This window comes from Salmo trutta, unplaced genomic scaffold (genome assembly GCF_901001165.1).
Source record: "Salmo trutta unplaced genomic scaffold, fSalTru1.1, whole genome shotgun sequence".
Lineage (NCBI taxonomy): Eukaryota > Metazoa > Chordata > Actinopteri > Salmoniformes > Salmonidae > Salmo > Salmo trutta.
This window is the reverse complement of record NW_021823115.1, coordinates 831143-858749: the sequence shown is the minus strand read 5'-3', so window position 1 is coordinate 858749 and position 27607 is coordinate 831143. Positions and strand designations below refer to the sequence as shown.

The 27607-nt window shown below is 40.0% G+C and overlaps 1 protein-coding gene across 1 annotated transcript; it reads right to left on the bottom strand.

The window, feature by feature from the left end:
* Positions 1-15543: 15543 nt before the first annotated feature.
* LOC115189001 (DNA-binding protein inhibitor ID-4) lies at positions 15544-23247 on the bottom strand. Its single transcript, XM_029747815.1, has 3 exons — positions 22876-23247; positions 21096-21146; positions 15544-16298 (listed from the first exon to the last, which is right to left on the bottom strand). Exons 1-2 carry the CDS (start codon positions 23227-23229, stop codon positions 21102-21104), a joined length of 399 nt encoding a protein of 132 aa, XP_029603675.1. The 5' UTR covers positions 23230-23247; the 3' UTR covers positions 15544-16298; positions 21096-21101.
* Between the last annotated feature and the right edge of the window lie 4360 nt (positions 23248-27607).

Here is a 27607-nt window from a genome sequence, read left to right as displayed (position 1 = left end):
AAAGATAGTTGTTTAGACCAATCAGTAAAGACAGAGCAGGCAAGATAGTTGTTTAGACCAATCAGTGAGGACATAACAGGCAAAGATAGTTGTTTAGACCAATCAGTGAGGACATAACAGGCAAAGATGGTTCTTGGCTAGAAGGGATACAGCTTTTGTCAGATTTGAAAAAAGCTGTATCCCTAATAGCCATGACCCAGAGAGGGTTGAGGAGGAGGCTTGAAGCGCTGGGCATCTTGTTATGACATCATTCTCTGATTTAAGTCCACGCAATTATATCTAGGAGGAGCGGCTTCTATGGAGGAACTTTGAATCTATCTATCTATCTATCTATCTATCCATCTATCCATCTATCCATCTATCCATCTATCCATCCATCCATCCATCCATCCATCCATCCATCCATCCATCCATCCATCCAATCCATCCATCCAGCCAGCCAGCCAACAAGCTTCTGCTTGCAGAGCGGCACCAGAATTAAAAAACACCTATTACCTGTTTGTAGTTAATAAATCCAAACATGATATCTAGGCCTGTAGTATCCTTAACTAGCATTGAAAAGGGAATCCATTCTTCTCTAGCTAATTTAAAGATCTCTCTCCCCAAAGCCCAGGGAAGATGTTTGGGGGTGAGGGGTACAGACATGTTTTTTTAAACCCAGTGCACTGCTTTTGTAATAAAATAAAAAAAACATTTTGTTTTTTTTAATGTTAAAGTTTTTGTAATTTTTTACTAATTTTTTTTAATCAGTTTTTTAAGGGTTTGCTGCAAAACCGTCAGGACCCTTACTTCTGTCTCTCCCTGTTTTCTGAATGAAGCTTGTACTGTTGCCTAATGCTTCAGAGTGGGAGAGCAGGTAGCATAAACATGCACAAGCACAGGCAAAGAGTTCCAGCTGTCAGGCAGACATAAATATGTTTCTGAGTGACAGAGGGAGATTTTTGCATAGTTGCGTTTTTTTTTTTTGTGGGACTAGAATTAAATGCCTGGAATGTAAAATTACATTATTAACCGGTTCTAACGCTTTTAAAAATAATGGTTCTGTTCCAGAACAGTATGAATCGCTTTCGTTCCAGGTTCCGTTTCTGTTCTTTGAAAAATATCATTATTTTCCGGTTTTCTGTTCTATTCCCTGAACAGAACCTTGCCCTGTACATTCATGAGGAACCTTGTATTTTCACTATGCTGATCAACTCATTGTCTACAACACAGTCCTGAATGCAGTCTGCCAAGGCCATTCTAAAGAGCAGAGAAGTCACTGTAGGTCTGGGATAGACTGTTTGATTTGGTGGTATATACCCAGAATGCATTGCTTGCAGAGCCAGGGTTGTGATTCTGACCTGGCTGGGTGGTGATTCTGACCTGGCTGGGTTGTGATTCTGACCTGGCTGGGTGGTGATTTTGACCTGGCTGGGTGGTGATTCTGACCTGGCTGGGCTGTTATTTTGACCTGGCTGGGTTGTGATTCTGACCTGGCTGGGTGGTGATTCTGACCTGGCTGGGCGGTGATTCTGACCTGGCTGGGCTGTGATTCTGACCTGGCTGGGTGGTGATTCTGACCTGGCTGGGTGGTGATTCTGACCTGGCTGGGTGGTGATTTTGACCTGGCTGGGTGGTGATTCTGACCTGGCTGGGTGGTGATTCTGACCTGGCTGGGTTGTGATTTCGACCTGGCTGGGTGGTGATTCTGACCTGGCTGGGTGGTGATTCTGACCTGGCTGGGTGGTGATTCTGACCTGGCTGGGTGGTGATTCTGACCTGGCTGGGTGGTCATTCTGACCTGGCTGGGTGGTCATTTTGACCTGGCTGGTTTCTGGTTTGTTTATTTGTCCCAAGCTTCATCTTCTTCATCTTTTTCTGATTTCCATCCATCTCTGCAGAATCTTAATTTGACCGCCTCACATGGCAACTGAGAGGAGGAAGCAGAGAGTTCATCCCTGTTCTGTTGTTGTTTGTTTTTACCTGTAATTTAACTTTATTTAACAGTAGACCAATTAAAGCCTAACTGTAACTCTTGATGTGACAGTAACGGCTGTAGTAAACAGGGTTCAGCGTCCATTCGCCTCGTGTTGTCGATCATACGTCGGGGATCCCCGAAACGAAGCCTCCGCCTGGGGGGTGGCAGCAGGTGGCCATCTGGGCCAATCAGCTCAGAGTCAACAGGACCAGTTTGGGGTTATAGAGGGGGGGGGGGAACCCCACTTGGACTAGAACTGATGACCATGTGAATTAGAGAATTGGGTCCTATGCCAAGTGAGGTTGTTTGATCAGCGCCTGGATAACAGTCCTGCTCATCAGTAATGTTGACGTCAATAATCAGGAAATATTACGCAAACAGAACTATCGGATCGCACTGGGTTCTGTACCAGTTGGGTTCATGGTCCGAGCAGCACCAGAGGGATGGTAGAAATGGAAGTTAGGTGCTGTAATACATGAGAACTACAACATAGTCACATTAAACATTATACATATCCCAATACAGATCAATAGACTGGTATCATTTGGAAGGAATGAAGACATTGGACTGAGGGATTTTTCACCTCCGATTGTAATGGTTGTTTTACAATTATCAAGTGGTTCCGTTCATCATTCAGATTTAATGGAATTTTGTGTTTGTTTCCCAGTTTCAACCTCTAATAAAATCTACATTTTGACACAGAATGACAAATAAAATCTACATTTTGACATAGAATGACAAATAAAATCTACATTTTGACACAGAATGACAAATAAAATCTTTATTTTGACACAGAATGACAAATAAAATCTACATTTTGACTGTGGCTCAGTTGGTAGAGCATGGTGTTTGCAACGCCAGCATGGTGTTTGCAACGCCAGGGTTGTGGGTTCGATTCCCACGGGGGGCCAGTACAAAAAAAAAATAAAAAAAAATAAAAATGCATGAAATGAAATGTATGCATTCACTACTGTAAGTCGCTCTGGATAAGAGTGTCTGCTAAATGACTAAAATGTAAAAATCTACATTTTGACACAGAATGACAATTGTCACTCAGAGAGTTTAGCTGAAGGAATGAGATATTCCAGGTTTCTCAATGTGAAACCTGGAATAGAGATGAGGAATAGATCGTTTAAATTGTTAACGTTTTAACCTTCTTTCTGTAACGTCGTAATTTACACTGAAACGGATGACTTTCAAAGGTGAATAAATAAAAAACATGATCCACTACTAAGGAGACAGAGACAGAATAGAGACAGAATAGAGACAGAATGGAGACAGAATAGAGACAGAATGGAGACAGAACAGAGACAGAATAGAGACAGAATAGAGACAGAATAGAGACAGAATAGGGACAGAGACAGAATAGAGACAGTACAGAGACAGAATAGAGACAGAATAGAGACAGACAGAATAGAGACAGAATAGAGACAGAGACAGAATAGAGACAGAGACAGAATAGAGACAGTACAGAGACAGAATAGAGACAGAACAGAGACAGAACAGAGACAGAACAGAGACAGAATGGTGACAGAATAGAGACAGAGACAGAATAGAGACAGAATAGGGACAGAGACAGAATAGAGACAGAATAGAGACAGTACAGAGACAAAATAGAGACAGAATAGAGACAGACAGAATAGAGACAGAATAGAGACAGAGACAGAATAGAGACAGAATAGAGACAGTACAGAGACAGAATAGAGACAGTACAGAGACAGAATAGAGACAGTACAGAGACAGAATAGAGATAGAATAGAGACAGTACAGAGACAGAATAGAGACAGAATAGAGACAGTACAGAGACAGTACAGAGACAGAATAGAGACAGTACAGAGACAGAATAGAGACAAAATAGAGACAGAATAGAGAGTACAGAGACAGAATAGAGACAGAATAGAGACAGAATAGAGACAGTACATTGTAGTCTAGAGCACAGAGACAGTACAGAGACAGTCGTCCACCACAGTTAGTCACAGAGACAGAATAGAGACAGTCGTCCTTTACAGTTAGTCACAGAGACAGTACAGAGACAGAATAGAGATAGTTGTCCACCACAGTTAGTCCCAGAGACAGTACAGAGACAGTACAGAGACAGAATAGAGACAAAATAGAGACAGAATAGAGACAGTACATTGTAGTCTAGAGCACAGAGACAGTACAGAGACAGTACAGAGACAGTACAGAGACAGTACAGAGACAGAATAGAGACAGTACAGAGACAGTACAGAGACAGAACAGAGACAGTACAGAGATAGTTGTCCACCACAGTTAGTCCCAGAGACAGTACAGAGACAGTCGTCCATCCCAATCTGTAGGAAGCTGTAACTCGGGCCCGGCAGCCTCAGCTTCCAGCCCCAAGCCTTTGTTGCAGCAGCGGTATTTACCGTGACATATTGATGCCTGATGGCTGACATCACCTCAAGGGTCGTGTTGTTTGACAAGGCTGTTGTTCCAGCCATCCCCCCAAGCAGCCCTGGTCCTCTGTGATCCAGTCAGGGTCTTTGGCAGCCTCTCCTTTCCCCCCTTTAGTTACTGCTCTTCCGGGAGGGCTGAGCCTCTCTGACGTTGGCCTCCTTGGAAGAGCTTGGCATTTATCAGAGAGATGTAATTTCTGTAATTCATTGAGGGTCTCCGGGGAGATGAAGTTGGCACAGGGTTGTGCCAGGACAGTTTTTTTTCCCTCTCTATCCGGCCCGAAGCTTTTGTAGTACACCAGGCTAGTTACCCTGAATTGGAGGACTCGACGTGGAAAAAAGGGTCAGTCGTTTAAAAAAATGGATTTGTTCTCAACGAGACGAAGCTGCAGAAATGAAGTTCAGTGAAATCGAAACTTTAACTGAAGCATCACTGAGAAGGGGTTCAATAGTGAGCACATTAATGCTTTAGTGATTTGGCACATTTACAGAAATATAATAAATATTTGTTTTACTTGAAAAAGGATCAGTAAATTAAAAAAAGATAGAAAAACCCTTGAATGAGTCGGTGTGTCCAAACTTGACTGGTACTGTACATACAGTTGAAGTCGGACGTTTACATGCACCATAGCCAAATACATTTAAACTAAGTTTTTCCAAAATTCTTGACATTTAATCAGAGTAAAAATGTCCCTGTCTTAGGTCAGTTAGGATCACCACTTTATTTTAAGAATGTGAAATGTCAGAATAATAGTAGAGAGAATGATTTATTTCAGCTTTTATTTCTTTCATCACATTCCCAGTGGGTCAGAAGTTTACATACACTCAGTTAGTATTTAGTAGCATTGCCTTTAAATTGTTTAAATTGGGTCAAACGTTTCGGGTAGCCTTCCACAAGCTTCCCACAATAAGTTGGGTGAATTTTGGCCCATTCCTCCTGACAGTGCTGGTGTAACTGAGTCAGGTTTGTAGGCCTCCTTGCTCGCACACGCTTTTTCAGTTCTGCCCACAAATTTTCTATAGGATTGAGGTCAGGGCTTTGTGATGGCCACTCCAATACCTTGACTTTGTTGTCCTTAAGCCATTTTGCCAATACTTGGAAGTATGCTTGGGGTCATTGTCCATTTTGTTAACAAGAAATTTGTGGAGTGGTTGAAAATCGAGTTTTAATGACTCCAACCTGAGTGTATATAAACTTCCGACTTCCACTGTATATGGCTGTTATAAATACTGAGCTGATATATATGGCTGTTATAAATACTGAGCTAATATATATGGCTGTTATAAATACTGAGCTGATATATATGGCTGTTATAAATACTGAGCTGATATATATGGCTGTTATAAATACTGAGCTGATATATATGGCTGTTATAAATACTGAGCTGATATATATGGCTGTTATGAATACTGAGCTGATATATATGGCTGTTATAAATACTGAGCTGATATATATGGCTGTTATAAATACTGAGCTGATATATATGGCTGATATATATGGCTGTTATAAATACTGAGCTGATATATATGGCTGATATATATGGCTGATATATATGGCTGATATATATGGCTGTTATAAATACTGAGCTGATATATATGGCTGTTATAAATACTGAGCTGATATATATGGCTGATATATATGGCTGATATATATGGCTGTTATAAATACTGAGCTGATATATATGGCTGATATATATGGCTGATATAAATACTGAGCTGATATATATGGCTGTTATAAATACTGAGCTGATATATATGGCTGATATATATGGCTGATATAAATACTGAGCTGATATATATGGCTGTTATAAATACTGAGCTGATATATATGACTGTGTTAAATACTGAGCTGATATATATGGCTGATATATATGGCTGATATAAATACTGAGCTGATATATATGGCTGATATATATGGCTGTGTTAAATACTGAGCTGATATATATGGCTGTTATAAATACTGAGCTGATATATATGGCTGATATATATGGCTGTGTTAAATACTGAGCTGATATATATGGCTGATATATATGGCTGATATAAATACTGAGCTGATATATATGGCTGATATATATGGCTGTGTTAAATACTGAGCTGATATATATGGCTGTTATAAATACTGAGCTGATATATATGGCTGTGTTAAATACTGAGCTGATATATATGGCTGTTATAAATACTGAGCTGATATATATGGCTGATATATATGGCTGTGTTAAATACTGAGCTGATATATATGGCTGATATATATGGCTGTTATATATGGCTGATATATATGGCTGATATAAATACTGAGCTGATATATATGGCTGTTATAAATACTGAGCTGATATATATGGCTGATATATATGTCTGTTATAAATACTGAGCTGATATATATGGCTGTGTTAAATACTGAGCTGATATATATGGCTGATATGTATGGCTGTTATAAATACTGAGCTGATATATATGGCTGTTATAAATACTGTGCTGATATATATGGCTGTGTTAAATACTGAGCTGTTATATATGGCTGATATGGCTGTTATAAATACTGAGCTGATATATATGGCTGATATATATGGCTGTTATAAATACTGAGCTGATATATATGGCTGATATATATGGCTGATATATATGGCTGATATAAATACTGAGCTGATATATATGGCTGTGTTAAATACTGAGCTGATATATATGGCTGTTATAAATACTGAGCTTATATATATGGCTGTGTTAAATACTGAGCTGATATATATGGCTGATATAAATACTGAGCTGATATATATGGCTGATATATATGGCTGTTATATATGGCTGATATATATGGCTGTTATAAACACTGAGCTGATATATATGGCTGATATATATGGCTGTTATATATGGCTGATATATATGGCTGTTATAAATACTGAGCTGATATATATGGCTGATATATATGGATGATATATATGGCTGTTATATATGGCTGTGTTAAATACTGAGCTGATATATATGGCTGATATATATGGCTGTTATATATGGCTGATATATATGGCTGATATATATGGCTGATATAAATACTGAGCTGATATATATGGCTGTTATAAATACTGAGCTGATATATATGGCTGTTATAAATACTGAGCTGATATATATGGCTGTTATAAATACTGAGCTGATATATATGGCTGTGTTAAATACTGAACTGATATATATGGCTGTTATAAATACTGAGCTGATATATATGGCTGATATATATGGCTGTTATAAATACTGAGCTGATATATATGGCTGTTATAAATACTGAGCTGATATATATGGCTGTTATAAATACTGAGCTGATATATATGGCTGTGGTGCCAATAATAATAATAATAAGAATAAGACATATTTAGCAATTAACAAAATTTCAATTCACATAATTATTTATGTTAATTTGTGCCTGATATCTTTTATTTTAATTTGTCCAGTTCAATAAATGTGGTCAAGATGAGATTAAATCATTTGATTGTGAATGTTATGTAACTATGACTACCAAGTCAGTGCTCAGACAGGGCCATTACTGCAGAAAGAAAGGGGGGGGGGGGCCTTTTCAAAAGGCTTCAGTCATTTTGCTAAAATGAAGCCAGTAGAAACCAGGTTCAAAAAAGAACATCATCATATAAAATACAATCCTCTCTTCTTCTCTCTGTCTACGTATGGTTTTCCTCTCTTCTTCTCTCTGTCTACGTATGGTTTTCCTCTCTTCTTCTCTCTGTCTACGTATGGTTTTCCTCTCTTCTTCTCTCTGTCTTCGTATGGTTTTCCTCTCTTCTTCTCTCTGTCTACGTATTGTTTTCCTCTCTTCTTCTCTCTGTCTACGTATTGTTTTCCTCTCTTCTTCTCTCTGTCTACGTATGGTTTTCCTCTCTTCTTCTCTCTGTCTACGTATGGTTTTCCTCTCTTCTCTCTGTCTACGTATGGTTTTCCTCTCTTCTTCTCTCTGTCTACGTATGGTTTTCCTCTCTTCTTCTCTCTGTCTACGTATGGTTTTCCTCTCTTCTTCTCTCTGTCTACGTATGATTTTCCTCTCTTCTTCTCTCTGTCTACGTATGGTTTTCCTCTCTTCTTCTCTCTGTCTACGTATGGTTTTCCTCTCTTCTTCTCTCTGTCTACGTATGGTTTTCCTCTCTTCTTCTCTCTGTCTACGTATTGTTTTCCTCTCTTCTTCTCTCTGTCTACGTATGGTTTTCCTCTCTTCTTCTCTCTGTCTACGTATGGTTTTCCTCTCTTCTTCTCTCTGTCTACGTATGGTTTTCCTCTCTTCTTCTCTCTGTCTACGTATGGTTTCCTCTCTTCTTCTCTCTGTCTACGTATGGTTTTCCTCTCTTCTTCTCTCTGTCTACGTATGGTTTTCCTCTCTTCTTCTCTCTGTCTACGTATGGTTTTCCTCTCTTCTTCTCTCTGTCTACGTATGGTTTTCCTCTCTTCTTCTCTCTGTCTACGTATGGTTTTCCTCTCTTCTTCTCTCTGTCTACGTATGGTTTTCCTCTCTTCTTCTCTCTGTCTACGTATGGTTTTCCTCTCTTCTTCTCTCTGTCTACGTATGGTTTTCCTCTCTTCTTCTCTCTGTCTACGTATGGTTTTCCTCTCTTCTTCTCTCTGTCTACGTATGGTTTTCCTCTCTTCTCTCTGTCTAGTATGGTTTCCTCTCTTCTCTCTGTCTACGTATGGTTTTCCTCTCTTCTTCTCTCTGTCTACGTATGGTTTTCCTCTCTTCTTCTCTCTGTCTACGTATGGTTTTCCTCTCTTCTTCTCTCTGTCTACGTATTGTTTTCCTGTCCGCTGGGTTTTCTGAACTACATCGAGCGTTTAGTCAGAGGAAAAGCCTGTTGGTGGTTTTAAAGCTAATGGCTGCTTTAAATAGATGCAATTAGTAAGAAGCATGAGATATTTAATCACTCTGCACCAATTAGAGTCTCGTCAAGTAGTGTCCAAGAGGCAGCCCGCTCTCCTCTTCACACACACACACACACACACACACACACACACACACACACACACACACACACACACACACACACACACACACACACACACACACACACAGAGAGAGAGATGTGGGCCCCTGTGGAAGAGTGTAAAATGAAGGTAGATCAGGAGAACAGCTAAACCAGTTATTGCAGGCTAACACTCTCAGAAGGTTTATTGAAGACAGAGCCCATCTCCAGCCTCCATAGTTTATGCACTAGGCTGGCAGAATGTGTGTGATTTAAAGAAGAGGCTTTTCTATACCATAAAAACATTCCATTTGACTTGTATAGGAGACAGGTGGTAAGTGGTGATGTCTGGAAAACTCAGTAGACAGACCATACCAGGACTACAGGTACATCTCCTGAAGTCTTCTGTATCTCTGATCACAAGCTTTGTGTTTATAGGACAACTACTGCGAAAAATAACCTTCTAATCTTACCTTGATATTCATTTTAATATTTAACGTCTATTTTGTTATGTGACAAGGAACCTCATTTGGAGATTAACCACACGTCCAAACAGTATTTTCAGCTTTACGACAGCGTGGCTGGTGTGTTGTTTTACGACAGCATGGCTGGTGTGTTGTTTTATCACAGCCTGGCTGGTGTGTTGTTTTAGACAGCATGGCTGGTGTGTTGTTTTACAACAGCATGGCTGGTGTGTTGTTTTACGACAGCGTGGCTGGTGTGTTGTTTTACGACAGCGTGGCTGGTGTGTTGTTTTATCACAGCATGGCTGGTGTGTTGTTTTATCACAGCGTGGCTGGTGTGTTGTTTAATCACAGCATGGCTGGTGTGTTGATTGGCTGGTGTGTTGTTTTACGACAGCATGGCTGGTGTGTTGTTTTATCACAGCATGGCTGGTGTGTTGTTTTATCACAGCGTGGCTGGTGTGTTGTTTAATCACAGCATGGCTGGTGTGTTGTTTTATCACAGCGTGGCTGGTGTGTTGTTTTATCACAGCGTGGCTGGTGTGTTGTTTGATCACAGCATGGCTGGTGTGTTGTTTGGCTGGTGTGTTGTTTAATCACAGCAAGGCTGGTGTGTTGTTTTATCACAGCATGGCTGGTGTGTTGTTTTATCACAGCATGGCTGGTGTGTTGTTTGATCACAGCGTGGCTGGTGTGTTGTTTTATCACAGCATGGCTGGTGTGTTGTTTTACGACAGCGTGGCTGGTGTGTTGTTTTACCACAGCATGGCTGGTGTGTTGTTTGGCTGGTGTGTTGTTTAATCACAGCGTGGCTGGTGTGTTGTTTTATCACAGCGTGGCTGGTGTGTTGTTTAATCACAGCATGGCTGGTGTGTTGTTTAATCACAGCGTGGCTGGTGTGTTGTTTAATCACAGCATGGCTGGTGTGTTGTTTTATCACAGCCTGGCTGGTGTGTTGTTTAATCACAGCCTGGCTGGTGTGTTGTTTAATCACAGCATGGCTGGTGTGTTGTTTTATCACAGCATGGCTGGTGTGTTGTTTAATCACAGCATGGCTGGTGTGTTGTTTTACGACAGCGTGGCTGGTGTGTTGTTTAATCACAGCGTGGCTGGTGTGTTGTTTTATCACAGCATGGCTGGTGTGTTGTTTAATCACAGCCTGGCTGGTGTGTTGTTTGGCTGGTGTGTTGTTTAATCACAGCATGGCTGGTGTGTTGTTTTATCACAGCGTGGCTGGTGTGTTGTTTTAGACAGCATGGCTGGTGTGTTGTTTAATCACAGCCTGGCTGGTGTGTTGTTTGGCTGGTGTGTTGTTTAATCACAGCATGGCTGGTGTGTTGTTTTATCACAGCGTGGCTGGTGTGTTGTTTTAGACAGCATGGCTGGTGTGTTGTTTAATCACAGCCTGGCTGGTGTGTTGTTTTATCACAGCCTGGCTGGTGTGTTGTTTTATCACAGCATGGCTGGTGTGTTGTTTGGCTGGTGTGTTGTTTTACGACAGCATGGCTGGTGTGTTTTGGAATAGTAATGATATTTCCATCTGACTGGTTTACAAGTGTGATCACCTCAGCAGGTATTATACAGGTTCATGTAGCCTCTGCTCTCTCTCTGCTCTCAGCCCAGATATTATACAGAGTCTATGAGGAAACAGGTGTGATCACCTCAGCAGGTATTATATAGAGTCTATGAGGAAACAGGTGTGACCACCTCAGCAGGTATTATATAGAGTCTATGAGGAAACAGGTGTGACCACCTCAGCAGGTATTATATAGAGTCTATGAGGAAACAGGTGTGACCACCTCAGCAGGTATTATATAGAGTCTATGAGGAAACAGGTGTGACCACCTCAGCAGGTATTATATAGAGTCTATGAGGAAACAGGTGTGACCACCTCAGCAGGTATTTTATAGAGTCTATGAGGAAACAGGTGTGATCACCTCAGCAGGTATTATATAGAGTCTATGAGGAAACAGGTGTGATCACCTCAGCCCTGCCCAGCAGGTATTTTATAGAGTCTATGAGCAAACAGGTGTGATCACCTCAGCAGGTATTTTATAGAGTCTATGAGGAAACAGGTGTGATCACCTCAGCCCTGCCCAGCAGGTATTATATAGAGTCTATGAGGAAACAGGTGTGACCACCTCAGCAGGTATTATATAGAGTCTATGAGGAAACAGGTGTGACCACCTCAGCAGGTATTTTATAGAGTCTATGAGGAAACAGGTGTGACCACCTCAGCCCTGCCCAGCAGGTATTTTACAGCATTGGGTATTCAACTCTGACCCTACGAGGTCCAGAGCCGGCTGGTTTTCTGTTCTACCTGATAATTAATTGCACGTACCTGGTGTCCCCGGTCTAAACCAATCCCTGATTAGAAGGCAACAATTAAAAAAACGCAGTGGAACTGGCTTCGAGGTCAATGCCTACGGTGATTTGAGTTACTCGCCAGATGCTCTGGACAAGAACGTCTACTAGATGACTAAATATAAAAACGACTTGGTCCTCTTCCTGAGATAGAGGACTGTACCTCTGTTTCCAGTCATCTCTGTAATACCTGTAGTCATAACGATGTGGTCCTCTTCCTGAGATAGAGGACTATACCTCTGTTTCCAGTCATCTCTGTAATACCTGGAGTCGTGTGGTCCTCTTCCTGAGATAGAGGACTGTACCTCTGTTTCCAGTCATCTCTGTAATACCTGGAGTCGTGTGGTCCTCTTCCTGAGATAGAGGACTGTACCTCTGTTTCCAGTCATCTCTGCTGGTGTGAAGGTGTTCGTCAGACTTTTTAACCCTGAGCCATCACAACAACAGACATGACACACCATAACGACAGACACCATAACAACAGACACCATAACGACAGACACCATAACAACAGACGTGACACACCATAACGACAGACGTGACGGTCCATAACGACAGGGCTGTCCAGGCCATAAGGGTCATGTTCACTATGTACAGACTGGAAACACACAGCTAGCTGACTGCTTCTCTGTTCTTAAGTCAATCAGGGTGTCTGGAAAACCTCCTGGACTCACCTAGTCTCTCAATCAGGGTGTCTGGAAAACCTCCTGGACTCACCAAGTCTCTCAATCAGGGTGTCTGGAAAACCTCCTGGACTCACCAAGTCTCTCTGACCACATATCTTCACACCTACAAACCCCTGTCTTCTCTCTAGGTCTCTCTGCTCACCTACATTAACTACAAACCCCTGTCTTCTCTCTAGGTTATCTTAGTTATCTTAAACCATGTATATCAGGTTGTCAAAAGTATATTTAAGTATATTTCTTAACTTTCAGCATATACAGTGGGGGGAAAAAAGTATTTGATCCCCTGCTGATTTTGTACATTTGCCCACTGATAAAGAAATGATCAGTCTATAATTTTAATGGTAGGTTTATTTGAACAGTGAGAGACCGAATAACAACAAAAAAATCCAGAAAAACCCATGTCAAAAATGTTATAAAATTATTTGCCTTTTAATGAGGGAAATAAGTATTTGACCCCTCTGCAAAACATGACTTAGTACTTGGTGGCAAAACCCTTGTTGGCGATCACAGAGGTCAGACGTTTCTTGTAGTTGGCCACCAGGTTTGCACACATCTCAGGAGGGATTTTGTCCCGCTCCTCTTTGCAGATCTTCTCCAAGTCATTGAGGTTTCGAGGCTGACGTTTGGCAACTCGAACCTTCAGCTCCCTCTACAGATTTTCTATGGGATTAAGGTCTGGAGACTGGCTAGGCCACTCCAGGACCTTAATGTGCTTCTTCTTGAGCCACTCCTTTGTTGCCTTGGCCGTGTGTTTTGGGTCATTGTCATGCTGGAATACCCATCCACGACCCATTTTCAATGCCCTGGCTGAGGGAAGGAGGTTCTCACTCAAGATTTGACGGTACATGACCCTGTCCATCGTCCCTTTGATGCGGTGAAGTTGTCCTGTCCCCTTAGCAGAAAAACACCCCCAAAGCATAATGTTTCCACCTCCATGTTTGACGGTGGGGATGGTGTTCTTGGGGTCATAGGCAGCATTACTCCTCCTCCAAACACGGCGAGTTGAGTTGATGCCAAAGAGCTCCATTTTGGTCTCATCTGACCACAACACTTTCACCAGTTGTCCTCTGAATCATTCAGATGTTCATTGGCAGACTTCAGACGGGCATGTATATGTATTCTTGAGCAGGGGGACCTTGCGGGCGCTGCAGGATTTCAGTCCTTCACGGCGTAGTGTGTTACCAATTGTTTTCTTGGTGACTATGGTCCCAGCTGCCTTGAGATCATTGACAAGATCCTCCCGTGTAGTTCTGGGCTGATTCCTCACCATTCTCATGAACATTGCAACCCCACGAGGTGAGATCTTGCATGGTGCCCCAGGCCGAGGGATATTGACAGTTCTTTTGTGTTTCTTCCATTTGCGAATAATCGCACCAAATGTTGTCACCTTCTCACTAAGCTGCTTGGCGATGGTCTTGTAGCCCATTCCAGCCTTGTGTAGGTCACAATCTTGTCCCTGACATCCTTGGAGAGCTCTTTGGTCTTGGCCATGGTGGAGAGTTTGGAATCTGATTGATTGATTGCTTCTGTGGACAGGTGTCTTTTTTTACATGTAACAAACTGAGATTAGCCGCACTCCCTTTAAGAGTGTGCTCCTAATCTCAGCTCGTTACCTGTATAAAAGACACCTGGGAGCCAGAAATCTTTCTGATTGAGAGGGGGTCAAATACTTATTTCCCTCATTAAAATGTAATGAGCTGTCCTCTCAGCAGTGGGGGGACACAGTAAATACTGGACAGCTGTCCTCTCAGCAGTGGGGGGACACAGTAAATACTGGACAGCTGTCCTCTCAGCAGTGGGGGGACACAGTAAATACTGGACAGCTGTCCTCTCACACATATCCAAGCTCAGAGGTATCAATCACCATATTGGGATAGCACAGTAATCTGATGCAGTGATTGGAGGACAGTTTGGTCCTTGTAGTCCTGAGAGCAATCTGATGCAGTGATTGGAGGATAGTTTGGTCCTTGTAGTCCTCAGAACAATCGGATGCGGTGATTGGAGGATAGTTTGGTCCTTGTAGTCCTCAGAACAATCTGATGCGGTGATTGGAGGATAGTTTGGTCCTTGTAGTCCTCAGAACAATCTGATGCGGTGATTGGAGGATAGTTTGGTCCTTGTAGTCCTCAGAACAATCTGACGCGGTGATTGGTGGATAGTTTGGTCCTTGTAGTCCTCAGAACAATCTGACGCGGTGATTGGTGGATAGTTTGGTCCTTGTAGTCCTCAGAACAATCTGATGCGGTGATTGGAGGATAGTTTGGTCCTTGTAGTCCTCAGAACAATCTGATGCGGTGATTGGTGGATAGTTTGGTCCTTGTAGTCCTCAGAACAATCGGATGCGGTGATTGGTGGATAGTTTCTCCAGCTGTAGCATCTATTGTTCTTCAACAGTTACAGTCAAATGTTCCCAAATCATCAACAGTCATATCAGAGTTCTAACGTCTGGTTTTCACATTGGTTAATAAAACTGCACAAAATGTCAACTTTTCAAATGGTTTCTAAATGAAATCAATACAAGAGAAAAACAAATGAAGGGAATATAAAACAAGAGAATTTAGGCTTTACCAGATTACATACAAACCGTTTTAGTACACGTTTTACCCTGCTCTTATAGCTTTAAGTGGAGCCTTTACATGCTATATGCTTGTTAAAACTATAACGTAGAAATACAGCAACAATACGTAGAAATACAACAACAATACAAAATGAACCGCTGTGGAGAGTTTATTAACATAGCATTTTGAAGTATTAATATTTCATCCACTTCCAAGTCAAAAAACACATTATTTACATGTCAAAAAGGTTTTTAATCAAAATATTTGATAATTACAATAGTCTATTTGAGCATAATAGATATTTTCTTCCACATAGAGCATCTGTTTCTACACAGACAATCTCTGAATTGTCTCCAGTCATTTGTTCCTCTTTACAATATGAAACATGTTTATCTCAGCCAAAAACCCTGTTCAACACAAATCATCTATTTGAAACAATAGACGTCAAAACATGTACAATTATTTTCCTGTTTTAGTAAAGTTCCACACTGTAGTTTTTTAGTTCTTTTTTTAATTTTATAAACCGGTATTTGTCACATTTTATACAAACTGTTATTTGTTGTTCAACAAGCTCTAGTTTCTAGCAAGACCTCACAACAAGGGATTCTTCATTCACCCTTTTACAATTGTAATATTATTTGACATATAAAGTTAAGGTATGGGAAGTTATGGGCCAGTTGAACTTAGCAGGCTTTAGTTTGTTTCTAATAAATGTTATAAATAGGTTTGTATTTGCCAGTAGTAGGTTCTCCAGCAGGGGGAAGTGGGGATCATCCTGTGTGATAAAGCTTTGTGTGGCTGGCTGAGATTCCCTGGCTGGAGGCTGAGGCTGTGCTGGCTGTGGGCTGGAGCAGCTCTCCCCTGCTCTGCTCTCAGCTCTGCTCTGCGCACTGAAACCGCTCTGCACACCTGTGGACAGAATGAATAGACGGGGTGTGTGAACGGTCTGAACCAGACTGACTGGCACGCTACCAACACAAAACAGGGCTTCATCAACAAGCCAAAACAAACGGACCGGCTTCCAGTATACCACAAACACAGCTGTCTGCCTGCCTGCCTGCCTGCCTGCCTGCCTGCCTGCCTGCCTGCCTGCGTCTCAGAGCCTTACAGCTAACCTAACCAGGCTCTGGGTCCTTACAGCTAACCTAACCAGGCTCTGGGTCCTTACAGCTAACCTAACCAGGCTCTGGGTCCTTACAGCTAACCTAACCAGGCTCTGGGTCCTTACAGCTAACCTAACCAGGCTCTGGGTCTTTACAGCTAACCTAACCAGGCTCTGGGTCCTTACAGCTAACCTAACCAGGCTCTGGGTCCTTACAGCTAACCTAACCAGGCTCTGGGTCCTTACAGCTAACCTAACCAGACTCTGGGTCCTTACTGCTAACCTAACCAGGCTCTGGGTCTCAGCTAACCTAACCAGGCTCTGGGTCCTTACAGCTAACCTAACCAGGCTCTGGGTCCTTACAGCTAACCTAACCAGGCTCTGGGTCCTTACAGCTAACCTAACCAGGCTCTGGGTCCTTACAGCTAACCTAACCAGGCTCTGGGTCCTTACAGGTAACCTAACCAGGCTCTGGGTCCTTACAGCTAACCTAACCAGGCTCTGGGTCCTTACAGCTAACCTAACCAGGCTCTGGGTCCTTACAGCTAACCTAACCAGGCTCTGGGTCCTTACAGCTAACCTAACCAGACTCTGGGTCCTTACAGCTAACCTAACCAGGCTCTGGGTCCTTACAGCTAACCTAACCAGGCTCTGGGTCCTTACAGCTAACCTAACCAGGCTCTGGGTCCTTACAGCTAACCTAACCAGGCTCAGATGACCTTGGAACATTGCTCCACAAGAGGACTACTACTACTACTACTACTACTACTACTACTACTACTACTACTACTACTACTACTACTACTACTACTACTCATAATAATAATAATAATAATACTACTACTCATAATAATAACAATAATAATACTACTGCTACTACTACTCATAATAATCATAACAATAATAATAATACTGCTACTACTACTACTACTACTACTCATAATAATACTACTACTACTACTACTACTACTACTACTACTACTACTACTACTACTAATAATAATAATAATAATACTACTAATACGACTACTACTACTACTACTACTACTCATAATAATAACAATAATACTGATACTACTACTCATAATAACAATATTATTAATAATAATAATAATACTGCTACTACTACTCATAATAACAATAATAATAATAAAACTACTACTACTACTCATAATAACAATATTAATAACAATACTACTACTACTCACAATAATAATAACAATACTACTACTACTACTCATAATAATAATATTAATAATAATACTCACAATAACAATAATAATAATACTCATAATGATAATAACAATAATAATAATAATAATACTCATAATAATAATAACAACAATAATAATAATAGTACTACTTATAATAACAAAAATAATAATTATTATAATAACAATAATACTACTACTCATAAAAATAATAATAATAATAATAATAATACTCATAACAATAATAATAATACTAATACTACTACTACTACTACTACTCATAATAGCAATAACAATAATAATAATACTGCTACTACTACTAATGTTAATAATAATAATAATGATAGTACTACTCATGATAATAATAATAATAATACTGATAGTACTACTCATAATAATAATAATGCTAGTACAACTCAATAATAATAATAATAATAATAATACTGCTACTACTATTCATTATTATTGTTATTATGTGTAACAGTAGCAGTATTATTATTATGCATAGTAGTAGCAGTATTATTATTATTATTATGACTATTACTTGCATTATTATTATAATAATTATGAGTAGTACTAGCAGTATTATTATATAATAATAATAGAATGCTAGTACTACTCATAATAATAATAATACTGCTACTACTACTACTCATGGTAATAATAACAATAATAATAACACTGCTACCACTACTACTCATGGTAATAATAATAATACTGATAGTACTACTCATAATAATAACAATAATAATAATAATACTGCGAATACTACTCATAATAACAGTAACAATAATACTGCTACTACTAATACTCATAATAACAATAATAATACAACTACTACTACTGCTCATAATAATAATAACAATAATACTGGTACCACTATTCATAATAACAACAGTAATATTAACACTGCAACTACTACCCATAATAATAATAATAATACTGCTACTACTACTCATAACAATAATAATAAAAATACTGCTAGTACTACTCATAATAATAATAATGCTACTACTACTACTACTGCTACTACTACTCATAAAAATAACACTTCTACTACTACTAATAATAATACTGCTAGTACTACTCATAAAAATAATAATACTGCTACTACTACACATAATAACAATAATAATACTGCTACTACTACCCATAATAACAATAATAATAATAATACTGCTAGTACTACTCATAATAATAATAATACTGCTACTACTACTCATAATAATAATAATAATACTGTGAGTACTACTCATAATAATAATAATTATAATACTGCTACTTCAACCCATAAAAATAACAATAATAATACTGCTACTACTACACGTAATAATAATTATAATACTGCTAGTACTACTCATAATAAAAATACTGCTAGTACTACTCATAATAATAATACTGCCAGTACAACGCATACTAATAATACTGCTAGTACTACTCATAATACTAATAATACTGCGAGTACCACTCATACTAATAATACTGCTATTACTACTCATAATTATAATACTGCTACTACTACTCATAATAATACTACCACTGCCAGTAGTACTCATAATAATAATACTGCTACTACTACTCATAATAATAATAATACTGCCAGTACAACTCATAATAATAATAATAATAATACTGCTAGTTCTACTCATAATAATATTAATAATAATACTGCTACTACTACTCATAATAATAATAATACTGCTAGTACTACTCATAATAATAATGCTGCTAGTACTACTCATAATAATAATAATAACAATACTGCTACTACTACTCATAATAATAATACTGCTAGTACTACTCATAATAATAATACTGCTAGTACTACTCATAATAATAATGCTGCTAGTACTACTCATAATAATTACACTGCTATTACTACTCATAATAATAATACTGCTAGTACTACTGATAATAATAATACTGCTACTACTACTCATAATAATAATACTGCTAGTACTACTCATAATAATAATACTGCTACTACGACTCATAATAATAATAATACTGCTAGTACTACTCATAATAATAATACTGCTAGTACTACTCATAATAATAATACTGCTACTACTACTGATAATAATAATACTGCTAATACTACTGGTAATAATAATACTGCTAGTACTACTCATAATAATAATAATAATACTGCTAATACTACTGATAATAATAATACTGCTAGTACTACTGATAATAATAATACTGCTAGTACTACTCATAATAATAATACTGCTAGTACTACTCATAATAATAATAATACTGCCAGTACAACTCATAATAATAATAATAATAATAATAATACTGCTAGTTCTACTCATAATAATATTAATAATAATACTGCTACTACTACTCATAATAATAATAATACTGCTAGTACTACTCATAATAATAACTGCTACTACTACTCATAATAATAATACTGCTAGTACTACTCATAATAATAATACTGCTAATACTACTGATAATAATAATACTGCTAGTACTACTCATGATAATAATACTGCTAGTACTACTCATAATAATAATACTGCTATTACTACTCATAATATTTAATAATACTGCTACTACTACTCATAATAATAATACTGCTATTACTACTGATAATAATAATACTGCTACTACTACTCATAATAATAATAATGCTACTAGTACTCATAATAATAATACTGCTAGTACTACTCATAATAATAATACTGCTAGTACTACTCATAATAATAATACTGCTATTACTACTCATAATATTTAATAATACTGCTACTACTACTCATAATAATAATACTGCTATTACTACTGATAATAATAATACTGCTAGTACTACTCATAATAATAATAATAATACTGCTAATACTACTGCTAATAATAATACTGCTAGTACTACTCATAATAATAATACTGCTACTACTACTCATAATAATAATACTGCTACTACTACTCATAATAATAATATTGCTACTACTACTCATAATGATAATACTGCTAGTACTACTCATAATGATAATACTGCTAGTACTACTCATAATAATAATACTGCTAGTACTACTCATAATAATAATACTGCTAGTACTATTCATAATGATAACACTGCTAGTACTACTCATAATAATAATACTGCTAGTACTACTCATAATAATAATACTGCTAGTACTACTCATAATAATAATACTGCTAGTACTACTCATAATAATAATACTGCTAGTACTACTCATAATAATAATAATAATAATACTGCTAGTACTACTCATAATAATAATACTGCTAGTACTACTCATAATAATAACACTGCTAGTACTACTCATAATACTACTAATCCAGGTGAATTGAAGGTCTATTTCATTGAAGAGAACACACAGATTGTGAAGCAGGTTTAAACCAGAATAATCGGATGCTACTCACCATTTATCAGCGACACAAAACTGAGTCCTCCTTCTGGCCTGTCGACGTCCTCTGAAACAAGGGGAAAGAGAATGAATATTACCCCAGGTACGGAGACACAAACCACGAGCTCTACAGAGAATGAACCAGGTACGGAGACACAAACCACGAGCTCTACAGAGAATGAACCAGGTGCCGTTTATCATCTGATCTGAGAGCATCCCAGCAGGACTACAACACAGGACCCTTCAATACAACACAATTTATCATCTGATCTGAGAGCATCACAGCGGGACTACAACAGACTACAGACTCCTTCACCTCAAGCACAGGGGTCCTGTCTTTCACATGTACCAACTACTGCCACTAGACATGATGTATTATGGCTTTCAATAGAAATGTGTCTCTGTCAATATGATGTTTCAATAACATGTCTCTGCCTTGTCAATATGATGTTTCAATAACATGTGTCTCTGTCAATACGATGTTTCAATAACATGTGTCTCTGTCAATACGATGTTTCAATAACATGTCTCTGCCTTGTCAATACGATGTTTCAATAACATGTGTCTCTGTCAATACGGTGTTTCAATAACATGTGTCTCTGCCAATACGATGTTTCAATAACATGTGTCTCTGTCAATACGATGTTTCAATAACATGTGTCTCTGTCAATACGATGTTTCAATAACATGTGTCTCTGCCAATACGATGTTTCAATGACATGTGTCTCTGTCAATAGATGTTTCAATAACATGTGTCTCTGTCAATACGATGTTTCAATAACATGTGTCTCTGTCAATACGGTGTTTCAATAACATGTGTCTCTGCCTTGTCAATACGATGTTTCAATAACATGTGTCTCTGCCTTGTCAATACGATGTTTCAATAACATGTGTCTCTGCCTTGTCAATACGATGTTTCAATAACATGTGTCTCTGTCAATACGGTGTTTCAATAACGTGTCTCTGCCTTGTCAATACAATGTTTCAATAACATGTGTCTCTGTCAATACGATGTTTCAATAACATGTGTCTCTGTCAATACGATGTTTCAATAACATGTGTCTCTGTCAATACGATGTTTCAATAACATGTGTCTCTGTCAATAGATGTTTCAATAACATGTGTCTCTGTCAATACGATGTTTCAATAATATGTCTCTGTCAATAGATGTTTCAATAACATGTGTCTCTGCCTTGTCAACACGATGTTTCAATAACATGTGTCTCTGTCAATACGATGTTTCAATAACATGTGTCTCTGTCAATAGATGTTTCAATAACATGTGTCTCTGCCTTGTCAACACGATGTTTCAATAACATGTCTCTGTCAATACGATGTTTCAATAACATGTGTCTCGGTCAATAAGATGTTTCAATAACATGTGTCTCTGTCAATAGATGTTTCAATAACGTGTCTCTGCCTTGTCAACACGATGTTTCAATAACATGTCTCTGTCAATACGATGTTTCAATAACATGTGTCTCGGTCAATAAGATGTTTCAATAACATGTGTCTCTGTCAATATGATGTTTCAATAACATGTATAACGTGTCTCTGCCAATACGGTGTTTTCCACAAGAACATAAACAAGGCCATTTGTTATTCTACAATACAGGAGTCTCCTGACTTGAAAAGGACCACGCTGCTGATATGCATCACTCATTCTATATATAGTCTTCTAGACCATCCCGTCGGGCTACACACTGGTTGAATCAACGTTGTTTCCACGTCATTTCATTTTCTGAACCAACGTGGAATAGACGTTGAATTGACGTCTTGCGCCATTGCTTCTTTACCTGGCGGTCCGTGTTGAGAACCGTCAGCGGTGTCCGGTTAGAGGCGGGGGACGGCGGGCACGTCCCCGTCTGTTGTTTCAGGAGAGAAGGGTGCGTCTCCAGCGCCAGCTGCAGGTCCAAGATGTAATCTATGACGTGCTGAAGGATCTCCACTTTGCTGACTTTCTTATCCTGCGGTATGGTGGGAACGAGACGCTTGAGGCGACTGTAACAGTGGTTCATATCGTCCTGCACACACAGCTGCTCTTCTTCTTTGTGTAACCGAGACCGGGCGATGTTCAGGCTGTGATCCGAGAGGAAGCGTAAAGAAAGCTCGTTGCTGCTGCAGATCGAGGTTTCCTTCTTAGCCTTCATTTTGGGGGGGGGGGGGGGGGGGGGTTAATAACGCAGCCGGTACGGCGGAGGACGGGGTTGAGAGAAAACAATCACACTGGTACCAAATACCGGAGATTATGTGTAGGAGATGAAGATGGGTATGACCGACGTAAAAGCCAAAACTGCCCCCCCCCAAAAAAAACGAAAAGAAAACGGTCGACAAAAAAAATGTTTCAAAAGTAGTATGATTTTATTCTGTCAACATCCCGTGGACCAGTCGGTTCTACTCCACCGAGCACCGCGTGAAGAATGAATAGATTCCGGACACTTATATGGGGAAGGGGAGGCGCCAGCGCGCGGCTGGTTGACAGTTCGGTGGAGAAACCGGTCAATCACGAGCCGTCCGGTGCCCGTGATGGAACAACAATCACCCTATAGAAATGCGCTGCGGAGGGTGACACGCCTGTCGAAGGGTTGTGTGTGTGTGTGTGTGTGTGTGTGTGTGTGTGTGTGTGTGTGTGTGTGTGTGTGTGTGTGTGTGTGTGTGTGTGTGTGTGTGTGTGTGTGTGTGTGTGTGTGTGTGTAAGGAGGCCCGGAGCATATAAAATATAAAATGCAATAATTCTGTGTAAACCTGATTATCATCGTTCACTTAAAATATATATTTATATTTAATATATCAACGTTTTTATGTCATACACAAGATATAACAGGGAGCAAAAAGGTGAAATGCTTCTAGCCAGCTACCTCTCAACAGTGCAGGAGACAGGAGGGTGTAGAGGACAGGAGGGTGTAGAGGACAGGAGACAGGAGGGTGTAGAGGACAGGAGGGTGTAGAGGACAGGAGACAGGAGGGTGTAGAGGACAGGAGGGTGTAGAGGACAGGAGGCAGGAGGGTGTAGAGGACAGGAGGGTGTAGAGGACAGGAGACAGGAGGGTGTAGAGGACAGGAGGGTGTAGAGGACAGGAGACAGGAGGGTGTTACCCTGTGGTGTGTAGAGGACAGGAAACCATGACTCTGCTGGTCAATATAATACACAGAGAAACCATGACTCTGCTGGTCAATATAATACACAGAGAAACCATGACTCTGCTGGTCCATATAATACACAGAGAAACCATGACTCTGCTGGTCCATATAATACACAGAGAAACCATGACTCTGCTGGTCAGTATAATACACAGAGAAACCATGACTCTGCTGGTCAATACAATACACAGAGAAACCATGTAATACAATATAATACACAGAGAAACCATGACTCTGCTGGTCCATATAATACACAGAGAAACCATGACTCTGCTGGTCAATATAATACACAGAGAAACCATGACTCTGCTGGTCCATATAATACACAGAGATACCATGACTCTGCTGGTCCATATAATACACAGAGAAACCATGACTCTGCTGGTCCATATAATACACAGAGATACCATGACTCTGCTGGTCCATATAATACACAGAGAAACCATGACTCTGCTGGTCAGTATAATACACAGAGAAACCATGACTCTGCTTGTCAATATAATACACAGAGAAACCATGACTCTGCTGGTCCATATAATACACAGAGAAACCATGACTCTGCTGGTCCATATAATACACAGAGAAACCATGACTCTGCTGGTCCATATAATTTACAGAGAAACCATGACTCTGCTGGTCAATATAATACACAGAGAAACCATGACTCTGCTGGTCCATATAATACACAGAGAAACCATGACTCTGCTGGTCCATATAATACACAGAGAAACCATGACTCTGCTGGTCCATATAATACACAGAGAAACCATGACTCTGCTGGTCCATATAATACACAGAGAAACCATGACTCTGCTGGTCCATATAATACACAGAGAAACCATGACTCTGCTGGTCAGTATAATACACAGAGAAACCATGACTCTGCTGGTCCATATAATACACAGAGAAACCATGACCCTGCTGGTCAATATAATACACAGAGAAACCATGACTCTGCTGGTCCATATAATACACAGAGAAACCATGACTCTGCTGGTCCATATAATACACAGAGAAACCATGACTCTGCTGGTCCATATAATACACAGAGAAACCATGACTCTGCTGGTCAATATAATACACAGAGAAACCATGACTCTGCTGGTCCATATAATACACAGAGAAACCATGACTCTGCTGGTCCATATAATACACAGAGAAACCATGACTCTGCTGGTCCATATAATACACAGAGAAACCATGACTCTGCTGGTCCATATAATACACAGAGAAACCATGACTCTGCTGGTCCATATAATACACAGAGAAACCATGACTCTGCTGGTCAGTATAATACACAGAGAAACCATGACTCTGCATTCTCTCTGGTTCCTTTAGCTGTGCAGTTCAGCTGATCCGTCCGTCTTCCCTTCTGTAATTCCAGTCATGTACTTTCATGTTACAGCCTGTTGACTGATCGTGGCAAATACAGTATATATGGAAACTACCTCTGCTACTGATGCTGCATCTAAATTTGACCCAGGTGTTTTTTTTTTTTACAGCAGGAAAATAAATCCTGCAGAAACAGGGAAATGTGAATTATTATGTGGATTATAATTAATGGATATTCTTTTGTCGGGGTTTAACAACCCGCTTGAGTTGATGGACACGTCGGTGGGTTGATCTAAGGTCCAATCAGAATCCTTCATTTAAGAGAGAGAGAGAGACGTCTGTTATTTCTATTGGATGTGTCTCAATCCACCGCATCCGACCGATGTCGCACGTTCTGAGGTGAAAGGTCAGACCAGGAGACATCCCATCTGAGGTGAAAGGTGAGACCAGGAGACATCCCATCTGAGGTGAAAGGTCAGACCAGGAGACATCCCATCTGAGGTGAAAGGTCAGACCAGGAGACATCCCATCTGAGGTGAAAGGTGGCAGAGCTAGAGAGGTGTTTGTCAGACCAGGAGACAACCCATCTGGGGTGAAAGGTGAGACCAGGAGACATCCCATCTGGGGTGAAAGGTCACAGAGAGGTGTTTGTCAGACCAGGAGACATCCCATCTGAGGTGAAAGGTGAGACCAGGAGACATCCCATCTGGGGTGAAAGGTCAGACCAGAAGACATCCCATCTGAGGTGAAAGGTCAGACCAGGAGACATCCCATCTGGGGTGAAAGGTCACAGAGAGGTGTTTGACAGACCAGGAGACATCCCATCTGAGGTGAAAGGTGACAGAGAGGTGTTTGTCAGACCAGGAGACATCCCATCTGAGGTGAAAGGTGACAGAGCGATGTTTGACAGACCAGGAGACAACCTGGAAATCGGTCTTCTGATGTAAACGTCTGTGGTGTCAGAACGGCTTGACCTTCGAACTGTTGTGACCCCTTCTATGGAAAGAGGAGACTCATGAACACCATGAGTGTTCGACCCCACGAGTGTCACGTGACTCGTTTGAAGGGAACCAGAACCAGTTAAAAAAACTTACAGAAGTATGAAGGTAGTTTTGTGCCCCAATTCATTTAAATATGTATAACATTTTACAAAGTATTTCCTGAGTTTCTTTCTCTCTCTCTCTCTCTCTCTCTCTCTCTCTCTGTCTTTCTCTCTCTCTGTCTTTCTGTCTCTCTCTCTGTCTCTCTCTGTCTCTCTCTCTCTCTCTCTCTCTCTCTCTGTCTCTCTCTGTCTCCCTCTCTCTGTCTCTCTCTCTCTCTGTCTCTCTCTCTGTCTCTCTCTCTGTCTCTCTCTCTCTCTCTGTCTCTCTCTCTCTGTCTCTCTGTCTCTCTCTCTGTCTCTGTCTCTCTCTCTCTCTGTCTCTCTCTCTCCCTCTCTCTCTGTCTCTCTCTCTCTGTCTCTCTGTCTCTCTCTCTCTCTCTCTCTCTCTCTCTGTCTTTCTCTCGCGCTCTCTGTCTCTCTCTCTCTCTCTCTCTGTCTCTCTCTCCTCCCTTTTCTACTTCCTGCATAGAGTGACTCTAAAAACATCCCTCGTATTAAACAAGAAACAACAAGTCCCACAGTTACCTAGATGTGTGTTTGGACACATTATCCTTTTTAAAACAGTCGTGGTTACTTCGTGTATCCTGATAGGTTTGACCCTGTGTTATACTCTGCTTTCTGGTCAGAGAGTTTACATGACGCCCCAGATACCCACTGCAGTTCACAGCTTCCAGCATCGCTGTTTCGAGACGTTATCGGATTCAGGATCGAGTGTCATCATATCAGATTGTCTGGATTGACTGAAACAGCATTATTGGGAATAGTTGGTTTCAATATCTTCAACGGGAGTTTCTCAAACCTTCCCAGCTGCTAGTTTCAGTTCCCAGTATGGTGCTGGTTAACACTGTGGAGTCTCCCAGTGGTGTGGTGCTGGTTAACACTGTGGACTCTCCCAGTATGGTGCTGGTTAACACTGTGGAGTCTCCCAGTGGTGTGGTGCTGGTTAACACTGT